This window comes from Cinclus cinclus, chromosome 23, assembly GCF_963662255.1.
Source record: "Cinclus cinclus chromosome 23, bCinCin1.1, whole genome shotgun sequence".
Classification (NCBI taxonomy): Eukaryota; Metazoa; Chordata; class Aves; order Passeriformes; family Cinclidae; genus Cinclus; species Cinclus cinclus.
The window spans coordinates 2,053,345-2,073,756 of NC_085068.1; the positions used below are offsets into that span (position 1 = coordinate 2,053,345).

At 56.2% G+C, this 20,412-nt stretch overlaps 1 protein-coding gene across 14 annotated transcripts; it reads right to left on the bottom strand.

Moving 5' to 3' along the window:
* Positions 1-1,503: 1,503 nt before the first annotated feature.
* ATP13A2 (ATPase cation transporting 13A2) lies at positions 1,504-20,408 on the bottom strand. 14 transcript variants are annotated; one of them, XM_062507436.1, is made up of 29 exons: positions 20,386-20,408; positions 16,847-16,920; positions 16,263-16,430; positions 15,702-15,760; positions 15,423-15,531; positions 15,255-15,331; positions 14,587-14,664; positions 14,068-14,137; positions 13,168-13,302; positions 12,227-12,293; positions 11,338-11,469; positions 10,656-10,823; positions 10,428-10,538; positions 10,270-10,316; positions 9,999-10,187; positions 9,712-9,918; positions 9,488-9,601; positions 9,193-9,349; positions 8,571-8,691; positions 8,282-8,406; positions 7,488-7,648; positions 6,474-6,584; positions 5,957-6,036; positions 5,559-5,711; positions 5,370-5,466; positions 4,578-4,801; positions 3,764-3,915; positions 3,129-3,301; positions 1,504-3,019 (listed from the first exon to the last, which is right to left on the bottom strand). In XM_062507436.1, exons 1-29 carry the CDS (start codon positions 20,393-20,395, stop codon positions 2,849-2,851), a joined length of 3,540 nt encoding a protein of 1,179 aa, XP_062363420.1. In that variant the 5' UTR covers positions 20,396-20,408; the 3' UTR covers positions 1,504-2,848. The 14 variants fall into 14 exon arrangements, 13 of the variants coding, with proteins under 13 accessions (XP_062363420.1, XP_062363419.1, XP_062363430.1 ...); XM_062507435.1 differs by having other exon boundaries at positions 15,255-15,337; positions 15,423-15,546; positions 20,386-20,395; XM_062507446.1 differs by lacking the exon at positions 6,474-6,584 and having other exon boundaries at positions 15,255-15,337; positions 15,423-15,546.
* Between the last annotated feature and the right edge of the window lie 4 nt (positions 20,409-20,412).

The window sequence follows — 20,412 nt, forward strand, 5'->3', positions numbered from 1 at the left end:
GTTCAATCCCGTTGGCTGCTGGGGGGATCCCCGGAATTCCTGGGAATTGGGGGGTTTCCCTCGTCTGGTCCTTACCAGTGAGTGCCGGCTCTGCCCTCGCCCACCGCCTCGGGTCGCCTCTCTCTGCTTCCCCAAAACTCTTGAAATGAGAGTAAAAAACCCAATAAATCCGAAAAACCTCCTACCTCCAGCACAGGGGATCCGCTGGGTCCTAAAGTCACACCTGAGCCGGCCCCTTCCTCCTCCCGCGCTGCCTGGGCGGGGGAAAACCGGGAAAAACCCCAAACAACCACAAATAATCACCCAGGAGAATGCACCCCTGCCAGGCCCGCCGGGGACAAGGGTGCATTATTGTTTCTGGATTTTTTTTTCTAGGTGGGATGAGTTTTGAATCCATGGAAAAGCGAGGCGGGGGGAGGATCCCGTGCGGAGCGGGGCTTTCTGAGGCTGAAGGGAGGGAGGGAGTGATGGAATGAGCAGCTCAGGGGATTTTTCTGCCACCTCAGAAAAAAAAAAAATCTGTTAGCGCCTGGAAAAAAAAAAAATCACCGTACCCCTAAAATCTGGGATCCTGGGTTCACAGCCCCCCTCCCGAACCAGGGGTGGATCCTGATCCCCCCCACACCCAGCAGTGAGGATGCTCCAGCCCTGTAGGGCATTTATCCCGGGATAGAGAGGGATAAGGACCCAAATCCCGCTTTTCCCACACGGGCACGGGGCCCCTTTCCCTGCTCCTGCCGCGTTCAGGAGGATCCCGGCGGGATCGGGATGATCCCAAAACACCCCGAGCTCGGCATGGACACAGAACCAGAGCTGGGGGCGGGGGGGTGGATTCTGTAGGTTTGGGCTGAAAACCTAGGAAAGGAGCAGAGGGAGGGCGCTGGGATGGCGGGAGAAAGTTTCTGGAGATGAGAATGGCGGTGAGCACAGATTTTCTCCCATGGGATTTGGACTCCAAGCAGCTCACTCGGGGTTGTGCCGAGGGCTGAACACCAGGACAGGGTCTGAGAGCTGCAAAACGCAGGAAAAAAAGGGATTTTCAGAGCAGGATGAGAGGCAGACATGACTGGAAGGTGCTCCCCCCTCCTCTTTGGTTTTCCAGGCTGAAGGATGGATAAAACCAAAGGACCCCAAAACCACCTCAGTTCCCAGGCTGAAGGATGGATAATACCACCCAAAGGACCCCAAAACCACCTCAGCTGCTCCCATCGAGTTTCTGCCGGCCCCCAACCGCAGCATTATCTTCGCCCCAGCGCTGTTCACCTCCATCCAGGGGCGGGAGCTGCCTGTCAATAATTAAATGAACTTTACGACACCCCCCGGGGCTGGGAACACCCTCCCGACCCATCCAAGCCAAACACCCCGGAGCGCAGCGGAAATTCCAAAGGGAAACGGCTCCCGGGTGCTTCTGCTTTGAAAACCGCCAGGAACGGGCAAAACTCTGCGAGGGCTCTGAGCGTGGAGGGATTTTCCCGCTCGGGAAGCCGGGGTTAACAACTGCAGCCTTCAGGAAACCTCTTACCTCTGCCTGTGCCTCATTTCCTGACCTAATCCCCAGCTCCCGAGGGCAGAGAGGCGCCGCCGGCGCTCAGAGGGGGCTCAGACTTTCCATGGCAGGAATCCCTGCAGGAACCAGCCCGGGATGCTGGGAGGTAACTGGAAAACGCCGGGAGGGGGGCGCGGGGAGCACAGACCCTCCCCCGCGGGCTACTCTTCGCCTTTGGGATGCGGCGTCTCCAGCTCCCAGCTTCTCCTCGGTGGAAGGAACGAGGTTTCCGAGTCTTGGCTAGGACACCTGGGCATTTCCAGCGAGTATTGTTATTTTCTAGGAAATTCCAGCTGGAGAGAGGCTGTTCAGCTCGGTTTGGGCTGCAGGAATCCCAGTGGAGTCATCCCTGGCTCCAGTCCCTGCTTTCGAGCATTGAGCCGAGCATTTCTCAGCCTGGCTGGGAACGAGGTGACCCTGAAACCTCTTTGTACTCCACAGATACTCACCCCAATCCATCCCAGCAGGCAGCACGGACCAGCAGACAAGAAAATAAGTGTTAATTTATTGATCCAGACCCGTGACGGCCCCGGCCGGAACCCGCGAGTGGCGCTGCCACCTTCCCGACAGCTGACACGGCCCGAGGCGTGGGGGAAGGAGTTAAAAAATAGAGATTTTGTGGGGTCTGTAATGCTACAGAGGTCCCATCCCACAGCAGAGGTGCTCTGCCCGAGCATTCCAAGTGGAGAAGGGGCCCAGATGCTGGGGATGGAGCAGCAGCCCTGGCAAGCCGGGAATGGGGACTGTAAACTCCCTACACATCTAGAGGGGACTGGGGCATCACAGTGAAACAGCTGGGGGTGCTGGGGACATCAGGGACCTCCTTCCTGGTGGCCTGGGCCGGCCACGACAGGCCCAGCTGGCCATGGTGGCCAGCGTGGGAGTGGGGGGAATCATGCAGGAAGAGCAGGGCTGGATCCTCCTCTTCCTTGGGATCTTCTCACTCCTTCCTCCTCCACCACCGGCTCCTCTGGGCTGTGGCCACAGGATCAGCGTGGCCACAGGATCAGTGTGGCTGTGTGACCACTATGGTCACGGGATCAGTGAGGCTGTAGGATCACCACGGCTGTGGGATCAATGTGGCCACAGGATCAGCGTGGCCATGGGATCAGCATGGCTGTGGGATTACTGTGACCATGGGATCAGTAAGACCACAGGATCATTGTGGCCATGGGGTCACCATGGACATGGGATTCACATCTGTGATGCCGAGGGATCCTACCCACCACACCCCTGCTTTTTCTGGGATAAATAAATAAAGGAAGCATCTGAGGGCTGGGGCAGAGGGCACAGCTGGCACTGCTATCTCACGGCCAGGGACATCCTGGGTGTGGCAAACAGGGGCTGGTCCAGGGGTGGCCAGGCTGGCTGCTGCTGGCTCAGCTCCTTCTCCAGCCTCTTGAAAAGCTTCTTGGAGGCTTTTTTCCGGCGCAGCCTTCGGAAGCAGCCAAGCAAGCCGTGATCCAGGGCAGTCTGGGGCCAGAGCCAAAAGGGAAATGGGGTTGGGGGAGGAAAAGAGAGCGCCTTGCCCACCTGGGGAAGCTCCAGGGGGCTGCCCCGTCCCAAAGCCCCCCTGACCCACCTCCAGCACAAAGGCAGCAAAGAAGTTGAGGGCTGCGATGCCCAAGAGGAGGAGCTTGAAATTGAAATCCTCGATGGGCTGGAGCTTCAGCAGGGATTTGGGAAAGCCCAGCGGGTACAGGGTGAGCCAGACCATCAGGCCAAAGAGCAGGACAAGGACGAGCAGGAAGAGCACTGGGGGCGAGAGGGTGTCTTAGGCTGCAATGCAGGATGTAACCAGCAGTGTGTATTTATCACCAGCTGTTAAACCAGGTGGGGCAGTGTTCTTTATCTTTTCCACAACCCACCCTTCCTCCAGTAGACATCTTCTGTTAATGGTCCACTGAGTCCCACTGCATGGCTGATAAAATTATGTCATCCCATTGGGAGATGCTCCACCCAGGGGGAGGAGCCAAGAATTTCCTACCTAAATAAACTCTGAGATTTGGGACATCAGAGCAGCCTTTTTCCACTGGATTCCAGAGGAAGACCAGGCCCGTCTTCACCACTACTAATGCTTCAGAAGAACACTGCTCCCTTCTCCAGGATGCAGAGGGGTCGGGGTGAGGGGCGGGAGGAGGGGGGGCCAGTGGCTCTCGGTGTCCCCATGTCCTCACCTGTGTCCCCGTGTCCTCACCTGTGTCCCCGTGTCCTCACCGTTTGTGTAGAGCGGCTCGCGGAAGGGGTAGCCCTTGGACATGGCCACGGCCAGGATGAGGTACTGGAAGCCGCTGATGCAGAACAGGACAGTGTTCTCATAGTTGGGCAGGTTCTGGGGTGCTGTCACCGTGCTGTTCAGAGGGACGTACCTGGGCCAGGGGGACAGGGGACAGGATCAGCAGGAGAGGCCAAGGTGGGGTCTGCACATCACCCCTCATTCTCCATCACAGTTACATCTTTGGGAAGAGCAGGGGCAGCTCTCCAATCTCTGGTCTGGGACCAGGAATAGATCCCTTGGGAATGGGAGCTGGGCCAGGGGGGTTTAGGCTGGAGATCAGGAAAGGCTCTTTGTCAGAGGGTGCTGGGCACTGCCCAGGCTGCCCAGGGCATGGGCACGGTCCCAAGGCTGCCAGAGCTCCAGGAGCCTTTGGACAGGGTAGGATTGTTGGGGTGTCTGTGCAGGGTCAGGGGCAGGACTGCATGATCCCTTCCAGCTGTGGACATTCCTGTCTGCTGCCAGATCCCAAATCCCAGGACAAACCCCGGGCTCTGCCACAACCTCGGCGCTGTCCCCATCACCAAAGCCCCAGGATCCCAGGGCAGGTTCAGATGGGATATTGGGAAAGATTTCCTCACAGGAAGGGCTGCAAAGCACTGGAACAGCCTATCCAGGGGAGTGTGCAATCATCACCCCTGGAAGTGCCCAAAAGACCTGCGGACGTGGCATATGGGGTTTAGCGGTGAACAGGGGTGGATGCTTGGACTCTATGATCTTTTCTAGCCCTGGAATACCTGGATTTGGGGCCCTCACCAGCTCTGTGAGACAGTGATGAAGTAGCTGAGGACCTGCACGGCGATGAGCAGGGCTGTCTGCAGCAGAAGGCTGCCCAGCACCAGCCCACTGATCAGGGCTCCCTGTGGCCGCTGCAAGCCCAGCGCCGGCGCTGGCCCTGTGCGCCCCATCAGCACGGCCACCGTGGTGGTGATGACCAGGTCAAAGAACAGGAACTGGAAATCGCTCAGGTTGGTGTTGATCTGGGCAGGAGGGAAGGGACAGGCTCAGACCCAGCTGGGAATGATGCCTCAGGATTTCAGCTTTTCTATTTCCATGTCTTTGTAATCCTGCAGTTCTGTAGTGTAGAACTCTAAACTCCACACGCAGTGGCAGCTGCTGCTCTCCCATTTTGGTCACACACAGCAATTCCTCTCTGGGCTGGGAATCAAGGACACCTCACTGCCTCAGGCCCCGAGAAATGGAAACAAAAGGGAGTTGGGGTGGCAAACTTGGGGTAGATGACTTCATTTAATAGCTAAAAGCTAAATAGCTTCATTACCTGAAGCTGTAATTGGACGATTAACCCCTACTATGCAAATGAACCAAACTTACAAAGTATGAAAACCTGTGACCCGGTCCATTTTTGGGTGAAGCCCTGGGGGTCTTCATCTGCCCAAAATGTACCTGAAGGCCCTTCAGTAAATACAAGTGCTTTTTATTCCCCTAATTTTGTCTGGGTTTTTATCTGGGTTCTGTTTCAGGTAGCCTCATAAGGCGTCGGTAGCCCAAGAATTCCTGAGAAAAGCAGGGATTTGGAGTGTGACTCACAGTATAGAGCAGGAGCACGGACACAAACTGGACCAGGCTGTACAGGGCCATGTACTTGAAGACCCCGAAGGAGGTGACCAAGGAGCACCGGCCCTCCCTGGGGGGATGGACACAGCGTCACCACCAGCCACCCCTCCCCAGGGAGCAATCCCAAGGGGACAGTGGCATTCCCGGGATTACCCCGCTCACCGGATCACCCTGGGCACACATTCGATGGTGGCCACGCGGGAGGTGAAGGGTGAGGCCACCGACGCCTCGGCCTCAGACAGGGAGATGCCGACGTCGGCTGCCCGCAGCGCTCCGCAGTCGTTGGCACCGTCCCCGCACATCCCCACACAGTAACTGCGGGGAAGGGATCCCACATTGCTCAGGGAATGGGAAAGGGATCCCACATTGCTCAGGGAATGGGGAGAAGCCCTGGCTGGGCCCAGGGAAGCTGTGGATGCCCCATTCCCAGCTGGAATGACCCAGTGGCAGAGTCCCTGCCAGTGGCATGGGTGCCACCAGGTGATGTCTGAGGTGTCTCCCAATGCAACCCATCCCATAATTCCAGGATTCTTCCCCTGGATCCATTCCCTGGGCCTTACTTGAGCTCCTGCAGGCTGCTCACCAGCTGGGTCTTCTGCTCAGGCAGCATGCGGGCAAACACGGTAGCCCGGAGCAGGATCTGGCAAGGGTGGGAGAATCCATCAGAGAAAGAGGCATTCCCAGCTGGGTGCTGGGAATGGCCAGCAGGGCACTGGGAATGGCCAGCAGGGCACTGGGAATGGCCAGGAGGGAACTGGGAATGGCCAGCAGGGAACAGGGAATGGTCAGCAGAGCACTGGGAATGGCCAGGAGGGAACTGGGAATGGCCACCAGGGAATAGGGAATGACCAGCAGAGAAAAGAGAATGGCCAGCAGGGATTAGGAATCCCCAGCAGGGAACAGGGAATCTCACATCAGCCAAAGAACTCCTGCAGGGAGCTCTGGTTTGGAGCTGTGAGGCTGCAGTGGGAAATCCCAGAGAGGTCGAGTTGATGGAAGGTTCCCAATCCCTTGGGAAGGTTCCCAATCCCTCAGGAACATTCCCCTGCCTACCCGGGGTTCCCCTGCTGGACTCACCCGGGGCAGGAGGTCGGAGAAGTGCTCGCACACCACCTGGAAGGATTTCCCGTTGAGGGCCAGGTGGCAGTGCTGGGCTGGGATGGAGGAGCTGTCCCTCTGCTGCAAGCCCTGCAGGAAAACAGCTCCGGCTCTGCAGCCCCAATCCCTGCAGAGTGCCTGGAGCAGCCAGGACCTTCCCAGAGCAGTGGGAATGGCTTCCCAAAATCCCAGTTCCCAATGGGGCTGTTTGGGGTGTGGGGCTGGATCCATGCCAGACCTGGAGCAGTTGGAATGGCTCCCCAAAACCCCAGTTCCCAATGGGGCTGTTTGGGTCACAGGGCTGGGTCCATGCCAGACCCAGAGCAGCAGGAATGGCTTCCTGAAGTCCCAGTTCCCAGTTGTTTGGGGTGTGGGACCCAGCCCTCCATGCCAGCCTGGAGCAGGACCTGGCAGAATCCATGGGGAGGTGTTTGGAGCTGCCATTCCAGCCTGGATCCCTGGATGTGCCCCAGGGAAAGGCAGGAGCAGCAGAACCTCTCACAGAGGATGGATTTATGAGGAGCAGGATCACAGTCTTGACTGCCTCCAAGGGTAACGAGGCTGGAAAAGACCTTCCCATCCCTGGGAGGGCTCAGGGCCAGGTTTGAGCACCCTGGTACAGTGGAACTGGATGACCTCTGAGGTCCCATTCAAACCCAACCCATACTGGGAATCTGGGATTCCCAGGACTTCAGAGAAAGCTGGATTTGAGGGACTCCATTTTTTAGATACTGGGAAGAAATTCCACCCTGGGAAGGTGTGCAGGCCCTGGCACATGGTGCCCAGAGAAGCTGTGGCTGCTCCTGGATCCCTGGCAGTGTCTGGGCCAGGCTGAACAGGACTCAGAGCACCCTGGGATGGTAAAAGCATCCCTGCCCATGGGACGGGGGGAGCTTTATGGTTCCTCCAACCCAAATCCTTCTGGAATTCTGGGATTCCACAAAAAACCCAGCCCTACAGTCCAGGCTCCCCAAAGATGTGCTGGGCTCTCACCTCAGGCTGCTCCTCACCCTGGGAGTGCTCAGCCAGGACGAACTTGAGGGTGGCGGGTTTGTCGTGGCCAGGTGGTGAGGCCGTGACGAAGATCACACGCTCCCTGGGCTCCACCATGCAGCACCCCCGTGCCACGTTCAGGGCTGTCAGCATGTTGTCCCCTGCCAGGGACATGCGGGGCATCAGGAAGGAGGTTTTGGGATTTCCAGGCCAAGAGGAACAGCTCAAAGCTGCCGTGTCCCCTCTCCCGGCCACCACAGCCATGTGGTGGCTTTGCTTCCTTCTTTTCTCCAGAAACTCCTGCCTGCCCTGCCCCAAAGAAATGTGGATTCAGCCCCTGTTCTCCTGTCTGGAAAACATCCAGGGGTGACTACACACCCCCTGCATCAGACATGGAATTTGGGATTCAAATGTAGCAATATTTAGGGGATGGACAGCAGAAGAATGAGTTGTTCCACCCAAAAAACATCCATGCCTGAGCCCATCAGAAGATCCTGAGGGCAGGGATGCACAGAGCCAGGATCCAGAAATTCTCCTGGTGCCCCAAGGCTGCTTCAGGCACAGATTCCTGGTGGAGATCCTGGTGGGGTTTCTGATGGGAATCCTGGTGGGGTTCTTGGTGGGATTCTTGGTGGGGTTTCTGATGGGATTCCAAGTGGGATCCCTGCTGGGGTTCCTGGTGGGGTTTCTGATGGGGTTGCTGGTGGAAAAGCCCTCTCCTGCTGCACACTGCCCAGGACTGCCTGTGTGCTGTCCCTCCCCGAGCCCCAGGTGCCGCTGCCTCCTGGGCTCACCTGTGACCATGACGGGGCGGATGTTGGCACTGCGCAGCAGCTGGATCACTGGGGCAGACTCTGGCTTCAGGACATTCTTCATCACCAGGAACCCCAGGAAGTTCAAGCCACTCTCCACGGAGTCCCTGGTGGGAAACAAGGAGCCTTTCTTCACCTCCACCACCAAGGATCAAGGGCTGGAAACAGCTAAAATCCATCAGGGACTCAGCCAGGAATTCCCTCCATATGGATTAGGGTTGAATTCCCTGCAGAGCATCCTGGGAAATGAGAGAGGGAGACTGCCACCAACCTGGGCAGCTGCAAGGCCTCCTCAAAAGTGGCCACCGAGCCCAGGGCTTTGTAGGCCAGAGCCAGGACCCGGAAGCCGTCGGAGGTGTAGTGCCGGAGCATCTGGGAGAAATCCGGGGGCACTGGAAAAGTGAGGCCAGAAAGCTCCTGAGGAAACCCTGGCCCTGCAGAGGGGACATGGAGCTCTGGGGTTTGGGTGCTGACAAGCAGCTGTTCCTCTGTGAGCCTGCAGACCCCAGGATGGGCTAGGGGAAGTTCTGGAACTGTTCTGGGAGCCTGGAAATCCATATTGGGCTGGGGGATGTTTCCCCACCCTGAGGAGCCTGGAAATCCCATACTGGGCTGGGGGAAGCTCTCAACACCTCAAGGAGCCTGGAAATCCCATACTGGGCTGGGGGAAGCTCTCAACACCTCAAGGAGCCTGGAAATCCCATACTGGGCTGGGGGAAGCCCCCAACACCATTCCCCATCTGCTGGCTCCGTTTCCTTTCCCTCCTGTGGCTGGAGCAATCCCAAAGTCTTTGGGAGCTGCCACACGTCATTCCTGACGGTAATTCCCTGTGGGATGAGCCTCAGGGGTGCAGCCAGTGGGACTGGGGGTAAGTCCACCTCCCAGTACAAACCAGTTTCCTTCCTGCACAGACTGGCCACCATCTCTGGGGCGCCCTTGACGTAGGCGTGGGCCGAGGCCTCCCCGGGCAGCTTGACCAGGACACTCATCCTCTGGAGGGAGGAGGAGAATGGGAAACGCCGCAGGATCCCCACAGGGGCCTGGTGTCTCTGTGGAGAGCAGGCTGGGTCAGGGCCAGGCAGGAATTCCTCCAGGAGGCAGGAATCCCTCCACAAGGCAGGAATTCCTCCAGGAGGCAGGAATCCCTCCAGGAGGCAGGAGTACAGGGAGCTGTTCCATAGAATTACCCTGTCCTGGGGCTGCTCTTCCTCTGGCGGAGGTTTCACCACAGCCAAGACCTTCATCTCGAACTGCTGGAAGGCCGGGAGCTCCCCCTCCTCCTCCTCCATCATCTCCAGGCGCTGAAACCAAGAGGTCAAAACAGTGCTGAGCTCATCCACCCGTGCAGGGTCCGGAACCACCGAAACTCCCACCACCACCTCCCTTTCAGGCCCCCCAGCTCCCGCCTCACCCAGCCGGTGGATTCCAGCATTTTGAGGTCCACAGGGTCCCCGATGAGCTGTCCCCGCAGCGGTGACACGGCGTGGCACGTGGCCAGGGCGTAGAGCAGGGCTCCAGAGGGGAGGCAGCGAGGCTTGTGCACCATGGGCAGGAAGCGCTGCTGCTCCAGGGGTACCACACCCCACACGTCCAGCCCCTCCTGGGTCAGCGTGCCGGTCTGTGGGCACGGCCAGCACGTGGTGGGTGCGGAGAGCCCCAGCGAGCTCTGGCGCTGCCCGCCCGCCCAGCCTGGCTCACCTTGTCGAAGCACACCAGGCGGATCTTCCCGCACAGGTTGATCCGGGGAGGGCTGATGCAGAAGATTCCCTGTTTCTTCAGCCGGTTCTGGGCGTAGATGGTGCCCACGGTCATGGCGGCCGGTAGTGCCGGTGGCACGATGACAGTGACCAGATCCAGGGCGCGGATGATGATCTGTCCCACAGGGACCTGTGAGGGGAGGACGAGGAAGATGGGTGGGCGTCCCTCCCCCAGTGGATCCCTGAGGGCTCTCCCACTCCACCAGCCCTACCTGATTCCTAACCAGGATGAGGATGCTGTACAAGGTGCCGATTAGAGCTATGCCAGGGGAGAACGGGCTGGTTACAACACACAGCATGGCAAGGAGCTGGAATGGAATCCCATTCCAAGGAATTCTGCTCTGGGATGCGCTTCCAGGCCCAGACCTACCCAGGATGGCGAGGAACAGCACGAACTTCACGGCGTCCTTGTAGAACTTGAAGCTCACAGGTTTGGGGTAGAGGATAGAGCTGATGAGGTCCCCCTTGGCCGTGCAGAACCCTGCGGGACAGGCATGGGTAGCACAGGGATTCATCCCGGGATTCATGGCAGGATTCACCCTGGATGGATTCATCCTGGGATTCATGGCAGGATTTACGGCTGTCCCCACACCCTCACCTGTGCGGGTGACCACGGCCAGCACCTCGCTGTCTGCGTAGGCCTTGGCCTGGATGAGCTGTGTCCCACAGAACAGCGTGTGCCGCCGGTGCTCCTCAGGGCAGTACGTGGTGCTGCCTGCCTGCCCACTCACCGGCAGCGGCGTCTTCATCACTGGCACGCTCTCCCCTGTCCAGAACATTCCAGGCGGGACTGTCACCCAGGGGGGACAGGAGCCAGCCAGCTGGTGTGGGAAGGTGATTCTTGCTGAATCCCGCAGGAATGTGAAGCCTTAGGATTTCAGGTCTTCCATTTTTCAGATCCTGTGCTGCATTAGTGCATCTCTCTAAACTCCACAGAGCTGCTGCTCTCCCATTTTGGGCAGACAAAACAATTCCTCTGAAACTCAAGGACACTCTACAGCCTCAGGCTCCAAAATGTACAAACAAAATCAATTGTGGGGAACAAACTGGGAGTTAATGACTTCAGTGCCTGAAATTGTAATTGGAGGATTAACCCCTGATATGCAAATGGAATAAATTTATAATTGGCTGAAAAACTCGTGACCATCTCGGGTGCAGCCTCAGAGGCTTCTGACAGCCCAAGGTGTGTCTGTGGAAGGCCTTGAATAAATATCCATTTTTATCCTCTTAATATTGTCTGTTCTAGGCAGCCCCTCCAAGGTGTTGGGATGGGCTCTCACCGGTCAGCAGGCTCTCGTTGACCATGCACTCTCCAGTCAGCAGTGCCACGTCGCACGGTAGCAGTGCCCCAGCCGCAGGCAGACGGATACAGTCCCCAGGAACCAGCTCTGCTGAGCTGACCACCAGCTCCTCTGCAAAACAATTCTGCTCAGGGCTGGGGAATGGGGTTAACCCATCTCCAGCACCTGGAAAATCCTGCTTAGGGTTTGGGAATGGGGTTAATCCATCTCCAGGCACTGGGGATGGAATTCACTGGATATGGTACAGCAGTGAACAGGAAGGGGTTAATTCCATGGAGGTGGGAATTTTACAGCAGGGAGATGCCAGGCCTGGGGACAATGGATCCAGAGCATAATTCCCAGCAGGGAGATGCCAGGCCTGGGGATAGCCAGGATTTGGGCTGTGTGAAAAATGGAACCTCTGGAGGAACCCCAGGGATTCCCAGTGCCAGGAAGAGCAGGAGGAAAAGGGCTGGTGGGACAGGGCAAGGATTCACGGGGGATTATCCTTATAATCCACATCTCTCTCTCTCGTTCCCTGCAATATCCTGCTATATTAAATCCATATTAAATGTGGCTTTGGAATATGGTCTCGTTTGCACCTTCATTTGGGCAGAGGCATCTTTTACTCACTAGACCCCAAAATTATTCCAATGTCTCATAAAATTATTCCCATGAATCCCACCATTATTCCCATATATAACATTATTCCCATATATTATAACATTATACGCCTATATAATAACATCATTCCCATGTACTCCAACATTATTCCCATGTACAAAAACATTAACCCAGTGTGTCCCAGCATTATTCCCAGCTATTCTAACACGCCTTTGATCCAGAGCTGGGATCCCAACGGACACATCTCCCAAATCCTGGCTCTCACCTCCGCCGGGCCGCCGCACCTGGACCCCCACAGACATCCTAGCCATGTTCCGCAGCGTGGTGCTTTGCTGGAAGGGAGGGAGGGGTCAAAACACACCCAAAAACTGTGGGAAACCACTGTGTCTTGGGTTGCAATATAGGTTGTGAACAAAAATATGTTATTCTATCACCATCTGTTCAAACCAGGTGGGGCAGTGATCCTTATCTCCGTGGGGGATATAATCTGTTAATGGGCCATCTGTTAAACCAGGTGGGGCAGTGTTCTTTATCTTTTCCACAACCCACCCTTCCTCCAGTAGACATCTTCTGTTAATGGTCCACTGAGTCCCACTGCATGGCTGATAAAATTCCATCATCCCACTGGGAGATGCTCCACCCAGGGGGAGGAGCCAAGCATTTCCTACCTACATAAACTCTGAGATTTGGGACATCAGAGCAGCCTTTTTCCACTGGATTCCAGAGGAAAACCAAACGCTTCTACATCATCATTAGACTTTTAGAGGAAAAGCGAACCTTCTACACGAGCACTGTTTCAGAAGAACCACACCTGTCACTGCAGGAGGAGTGCAGCCACCATTTAATGGGACTGCTACCAACACCCTGACTGACTGATGGGGTGTCAGGTTGTATCCTAACTCTGTTAGTGTTTTGGGTTTGTTCTTTGTAGTACTGTATTTCTATTTTCATTTTTCCTAGTAAAGGACTGTTATTTCTATTCCCATATCTTTGCCTGAGAGTCCCTATTATAATAATTTGGAGGGAGGGGGGGTTACATTTTTCATTTCAAAGAGAGGCTCCTGCCTTTCTTAGCAGACACCTGTCTTTCAAACCAAGACCCCTGAAAACAGCCTAGCGAGGACAAGGAGAGCTGGGACAGGGCTGTCCTCGCCTGAAATGGGGCGGTTCTGGGGGATGTGACCCCAAGGAGCTGTCCCCACCCACCTTGCGCGTCTCGTACAGGGACAGCCCTAGTGAGAAGGTGGAGATGAGGAAGATGCAGGCGGCGTAGTAGTAATAGGCATCACACACCCACAGCACCATGCTGAGCACTTGGAACATGTAGAAGGGGTTCAGCACCTGCAAGGAGGAGAGAACGCAGGTTTGAGAGCAGAGAGAACTTCTGGGAGCTCACTGGGACATGTCCTTGGGGTGGGAGAACCTCCCTCAACCCATCATGGGATTTCCAGGCTCCTGGAAATGGGGAGAGCTTCCTCCCAGCTCAGTATGGAATTTCCAGGCTCCCTGGAAGAGGGAAGAACTTCCTCCAGCCCAGCATGGGATTTCCAGGCTCCTGGAAATGGGGAGAACTTCCTCCAGCCCAATATGGGATTTCCAGGCTCCTGGAAATGGGGAGAGCTTCCCCCAGCCCAGTATGGGATTGCCAGACTCCTGGAAATGGGGAGAGCTTCCCTCAGCCCAGTACAGGATTTGCAGATTCCTGGGATGTGGAGAGCGTCCTCTGGCCCAGTACGGGATCTCCAGTGAGTGGAATTTCTCCAGGCTCCTTGGAGGAGGGAAAGCTTCCCCCAGCCCATCGTGAGCCCTCCAGGAGCCCTCAGAGAAGAACCTTCTCCTTTTCCCTGGGCTCCTACCTGGGGCTGGCATCCCCCAAACCCTCCTTCCCCCTGGATTTCCCTACAGATGTTGCTCCCAGGGATGCTAGGGATCCCAGGCTCCTGTCTCAGCCAAGAGGGTCAGGAAGGGTGCCCTCCATGGCTTGGCCTTCTCCCAAAATCCTCTCCTCCCTTCCCCAGGGCTGGGAAGCACTTCCAGACAGGGACAGGGAGTAGGGGAGGGATCCATCCTGGGAAAATCCCTAAGGAAGCTCTGCCCGGAACTCACCTCCTCCACCAGGAGCCTGGCATAGGACTTGACAGGCACCTCGATGAGGTTGGGGCCATAGATCTTCCTCCTGCAGGGCAGAAAGACAGGGAGGAAGAGGGAAGGAATTTTAACCTTGGGAAAGGAAAAGGAAGGATTTTTACCCTTAAGAAAGGAGAGGGGAGGAGTTTTAACCTTGGGAAAGGGAAGGAGTTTTATCCTTGGGAAGGAGAGAAGGAATTTTATCCTTATGAAAAGACAGAGAAGGAGTTTTATCCTTGGGGAAGGAGAGGGAAGGAGTTTTATCCTTGGGAAGAACTGCATTTCCAACCTAAGGACCCCTCATGCTGCCCACACCTCTGTGAGGAGCTGGGTTATGCGGAGCAGCCAACCCCAGGAATTCCATCCTGCCTGTCAGGTTGGGGTCTGAGAGAAGGAGAGCTGAGGCTCCAGGGTTTCCTGCTGCCTGGAAAAGCTCCAGGATTTCCTGTTGCCTGGAAAAGCCCCATCCCTGCTTGCCAGGAAGCTGCCAGCCCCCACCTGGCACTGTGCTCCTGCTGGTGCAGCCCAGCCCGGCTCAGGTGCAGCTCTGCGCAGGTCCAGCCCTCATCCAGGACACTGGGAAGCAAAGGAGAACAGGGAAGGTGAGTGAGAGACAGTGGGAATGGCAGAACAGAGCACGGCCAAGGGCTCAAGACAAACCCAACGCTTTGGGAAGGGACAGTGCCCCGTTCCCTGGCCTCCTTCCCTGGCCATGTCTCCTGTCCCTGCTCCCTGGCCATGTCCCCTGGCTGTTTCCCCAGCCTTTCTGCAGCCCACAGCTGCCAAGGGAAGAAAACAAAAGCGGCTCAGACCGAGTGCCTGGAGTGTCCGGCTCTGCCAAACTGCCCTGGCCGGCTCCATGTGCCTGGGAGTGCCCTGAGGGCTCCAGGGGTGGCTCTGAAGGCCATCGAGCACCAAGGGTGATGCCTCGGGATTTTAGATTTTATGTTTTTGATGTATTTGTAATCCTGCAGTTCTTTAATGTTTAACTCTAAACTCCACATACAGTGTGAGCCGCTGCTCTCCCATTGCAGTCAGACACAATAATTCCTCTCCAGGCAGGGGGACAGGATGGTCCTGGGGGAGCTGGGAATGTCTGGATCCAGGAGGATCCTGAAGGAGCTGAGGGAGCGGGGAATGCCAGGAATGCCGGGATCTGGGAATACCTGACTCTGCAGAAGGCCTGCTGCCGCTCCAGCCACACGTAGCGCATTCCCTGGAACAGGTAATACCTCAGGATGCTCTTCTGCTGAACAGGGACAGGAAAATGAGGCATGAGAGGAGTGTCCAGGGCCAGGGAGAAGCCTTGGAAGTGGGGAAGGTGCTGGTGCCACCTCGTCCTTGTCGTGGAGCTGGACGGTGTCACGGCTCTCATCCTCGTCTGGCACAGTGATGGCGACGCTGCTCCTGCGGTCCTGCTGGGCCCTGGGGAGTTGCTCCAGGCTGCTCCAGGGGGAACTGGGATCAGCCATGGTCCCTCAGAGCCAGGGGACACCCAGGATCAGCCCCTGCCCTGCCACTGTCCCCCAGAGCCAGAGGACACTCAGGCACAGACACCCTTCCCTAGAGCCAGGAGTGGCTCCCAGACCCTGCAGGGACAAAGCCTGGCTCACCTGGCCTCACCCAGCATCTCCGTCAGCACCCTGGTGGTGAAGCACTGCCCAAAACGGTCCTGAAACACAGGGATGGGCTGGCAGGGAAAACTGGGAGTGTCCGGAGCGTTCCCAGCTCCTTCCAGAGGCCTGGCCACCTGCACCAGATGGTGGCTGAGGTTTGGGCACAATGAAGAGACATTCCAAGCCAGGTAGGATGGGATGGAAGGGGGAAATGTGGAGTTGTTTTAAGAATAATGATACCTGGAGTGGGACAATTCTAGGAATTATAATAATAATAATGATAAATTCCTGGAAAACCAGGTGCTTGAGGGATGGAGATGCCAGACACTGGCAGGAGGACAAGGAGAGAGAACATTCCCAGGGTCCTGCTGGGAACCCGGATCCACAGAATCCAACCCTGGATCTGCAGAATCCAAACCCAGAACCACAGAATCCAACCCTGGCTCCATAGACCCCTAACCCTGGATTCACAGAATCCAACCCCAGCTCCACAGAAGCTAAACCCAGGCTTCCATAACCCCAGCCTGGGAATGCTGGATGGGGCCCCATGGGACTTACCCTGATGATGACCCAGTCTGCCTGACCCAGGGCACAGGGCTCACACTTGGCCTGCACTTCCAGGCTCGGCTTCCAGTGGAAGAGCAACAGGAGCAGCCCCGCGCTCAGCACGGAGCCCGCGTGGCACAGCAGCACCCGCCACGTCCTGCGCTGGTAACCCGTGACCTCCTGGAGGAGAGGGAACCACTGGGAACCACTGAGAATGACTGGGAATCACTGAGAACCATGGGGAATGACTGGGAACTACTGGGAACCACTAGGAATAACTGGGAACCACTGAGAATGACTGGGAATCACTGAGAACCATGGGGAATGACTGGGAACTACTGGGAACCACTAGGAATCACTGGGAACCACAGGGAATCACTGGGAACCACTGGGAATCACTGGGAAATCACTGACCTGCACCCGGCTGCTCAGTCACAAAATCAGCTCAAACTGATTACTGATCATTAAACTCCAAATTCCCAAAATCCCAGAGTAATCAAACCCCAGGCAGGGAAGACCAAGGGGGTGGAAAAGCAGCACCCAGGTTGAGGGAAGCACAGGATTCAGTGTGGGAGACCCCCCCAGCCCAGACCTACCATGTGGGCCAGGTCCATGTCTGGCCGCAGTGTCCCGTAGCCTGGGTGCTGGGCCCCCAGCAGCCGGCTGCTGTCTGCAAATCCACAAAAAATAGGGAGAAGGGTCAGCAGAGGGGCCGGCTATCCTTGGGGATGGGCTCCCGGCGATGCCATCCCGGGTCAGTCCCAGGAGAAGGTGATGATTCCTGGCCCATCCAGCCGGGATCGCTGCCCTGTCATTCTCCCGGGCACGTGACAGTCACGGGGATGATGCAGGAGCAGCCCCAGGATTTCTGGCGTTACCCCAACAGCTCAGCAGGCATGGGAAGGGAGCAGGGCTGGGCCGGGGCCAAGTGAGTTCTCCCTGCCACTTTTCCAGCTCGTTTGTTCCTTGTTTGCTCCCTGGGTTTGCTCCTGGCAGCCAAAAATTGGCATTTCCCAGTTTTAACCATGCTCTGATTCCCGCCGGGCTCTGCTGCACACCAAAGCTCAGCCTTGGGAACTGGGATCAGGGATCACCCCCGGGATCATCCCTGGGATCCCTCCAGGTGGGATCTCAACCATCACCCTCCATGCCTGAAGCTGAACCTGCCCATCCCCTGAATCCAGGATGGAATAGAAATCACTGAACCTGCTCATTCCCTAAATCCAGGATGGAATAGGAGTCACTGAACCTGCTCATTCCCTGAATCCAGGATGGAATAGGAGTCACAGCATTCCCAAGACCAGGATCTCAGAGCAGCAGTGGGGAGGAACACGTGGCACAAGCATGGATCCAAGAGCTGTTCCCACTCCTGGAACACGTGGATATTTCTTGCCTGGGCCTGGGCTGGCTTTCCAGGAGGCCACCGAGAGCAGCTCAAGGATTTACACTGGAAAAACCGCTCTGACTGGATTCCTGCTGCTCCCTCTCTGACCCCAAAGCTCCTCTGCAGGGATAAAAGCTGTTCATTAAAACCATTCCCTGTTTTAGGTGGGGGGATCCATCTCCAGCTCCTGCAGCCAGTGCCGCTCCATGGGATAAGTTTGGAGGGGAGGAACTGGGGAATGAGCCTGAGGGATGGCTCAGTAAAACAAAAGCTGTCGAAGGAGCAAAGGAAGGGAGGGGTCAGCTGTCCCCAGTGCCAGCCTCAAATTCTGCTAAAAGCAGGAATTTCAGCTTCAGGGATACCGGGAGTGCTGCCCTTCCCAAGGACAGGGCGGGGGGGGGGTAGGGGGTGGGGGGTCTTGCACAAGGGCTTTTCCTGGGATGTGCAGGAGGGGGGAAAAGTATCCAAGCAACCTGAAAATAGCCCATTTCCCTCCCCGGAGCCTCTGGGCAATAGGAAGCCCTGAATGAACTATCCCGGCCTTTCTGGACCCTAAAGCAACAAATCCTTGAGAGGAACCAAGTGGCTCCGAACCCGTGGGATTCCAGCCCCATTCCCGGGGAATTCCAGCCCCATCCCCGTGGGATTCCTCCCCTCCCGCTCCCATCCTGGCTGTTCCCAAAGCCCGGCAGGTGAGAAAAAGCGCCGGCACTGACTCACCCCGCCGCATCCTGCCGGGAGCGCTCCCGGCGGGGATGGGATCGGTCAGGGTGCGATCGGTCGGGAAGGGATCGGCCGGGCCGGTCCCGGCAGCGCCGCCACCCCCCGCTCCCCCGCGGCCGTGCCCGGGCAGGTCCGGAGCGGAGCAGCCGCGCTGCCGCCGCCGCGATCCCGGCACCGAGGCCACTCCTTGTCGGCAAACACGGCGCGGGGGCTCCTGGATGTACCTTCTCCGCCTCCGGCTCCCGGGAATTTCCCCCGGAGCCTTGCACAGAGCTCTGCTCTCTGCTTCCCTCTCCGCCGCTAAAACAGGGATTAAGAGCAGGAGAACGGCCAGGACAGGCCGGAGTCCCGGAGAGGGGTCAGGATGCAGCAGCCCAGTTTGTCCGGGAAAGACGGGAGCTAAGGTCCCGCGTTGATGATGGATTTGCAGGGCCAAAATCCCACCTGGAATTCCCCGCAGCTGCCTGGCTCCAAGTCCAGGCCCTGCCCTGCCCTGTCGGGAGGAAATTTGGGAAGAGGCTCCTTTGGATGCTTCCACACCCACTGCACATCCTGGCAGGAGGGATGAACCCTCGGACTCCAGAGCGCAGAGTTGAAGGCCGGGATGGGATCAGGATCAGAGACCTGGCTGGGGATCAGCTGGGAAAGCCAGGTCCTTGTCCCAGGGTTTGGATCCGAGTTGGAGCCCTATCCCCAGCTGAGGTGCACATGGGAAAATCGAATGCTGCTCCCAGAGACTTCTGCGGCAGCTCCCCCAGCCCTTCCCAAGCTCCTCTTTGGAAGCAAACAAACCCCACGGGGGCTTGGAGACCTCCCACTGCTCCCGTGGTTCCTGCTGGATGGTCCCTGGGCAGGGGCAGCACCATCCATGGATCCATCCATGGATCCATCCATCCATCCATCCATCCATCCATACAGGCTGGTAGCTGCACACAAAATCAGGAAGCTCCATCCATGGAAGTTTCCATTCCAACCACTGAGGTCAATGGGATGGGGATGGCAAGGCCAACCCAGGCCCTTGGAGGTGGGGACATGGAAAATCAGGACAAGGCAAAAGCCAGGAAGGAGAGACAACGTAAAGAAGTGCTTGGGCATGGAGATCTGGGATGGGAGAGGGGCTGGGAAACCAGGAAAGAAACTGGGATAAAAATGAGAAATCAAGCAAAATAAAAAAGGGAAATAAAGCAAAATAAAAAGGGAAGTGGAGCAAAATAAAAAAGGGAAGTGAAGCAAAATAAAAAAGGGAAGTGAATTCAAATAAAGCGAAATAAAAGAGAAATCAAACAAAATAAAAAAGCAAAATAAAGTGAAATAAAAGAGAAACGGAACCAAAAAAGCAAAATAAAGCAAAAGAAAAAAAATAGGAGCAGAATTAATTGGAGTCAAAAAAGGAGAAAAAGGAAAATAAAAAATAATAAAAAAAGGAAAATAATAAAGAGAAATGAAGTGAAAAAACTAACAAAGCAAAGGAAAAAAGCAAAATAAAGCACAATTAAAAAGCAGAAAAACAAAGTTAGGAAACAAAACTACAGCAAAATAATGGTGCCAAATATAAAATTAAATTGTGAAAGTAAAAAACCAAGCCACAAAAGAAAGCAAAATAAGGAAGCAAAAAAGCAAAATAAAATGAAATTAAGTCAAATAAAGCAGAGTAATAAAGAGAATTAAAGAAATATAAAAAAGAAGAATAAAAATCCAAAATTTAAAAAGGGCAGCAGAAGAAAACAAAATTGAAAAAAACCCGAGAACATTATAAGGCAAATTAAAAGAGCAAAATTTTAGAAGGCCAAAAAATAAAGCAAAAAAAAAAAAAGGGAATAAATAGGAATACATGGGAATAAACGGGAATAAATGGTCCTGGAGCCGCACCGCTCCTGCCCTCCCCGGCCTGTGCTGGAGCGGTCCCGGGAGCCACCGGCGGTGCTCTGGGGGTTCGGGGGACTCCGGGCTCTTGGGGATCCCGGTCCCTGATCTCGACCCCTCATCCCGTTCCCGTTCCCGTTCCCGATCCCACTGCCGGCTCCTCACCTGAGCTCATGGCTCGGCCCCGCGGCC

Excerpts from the sequence above, each read along its gene's own strand:
- ATP13A2 (XM_062507433.1), bottom strand. Across the intron at positions 11,470-12,226 it reads GGTGCGGCGGCCCGGCGGAG|AGGAGCTGGTGGTCAGCTCA; the intron begins GTGAGAGCCAGG and ends ATTGTTTTGCAG. Across the intron at positions 5,712-5,956 it reads AGCAGCCTGCAGGAGCTCAA|TTACTGTGTGGGGATGTGCG; the intron begins GTAAGGCCCAGG and ends CCTTCCCCGCAG.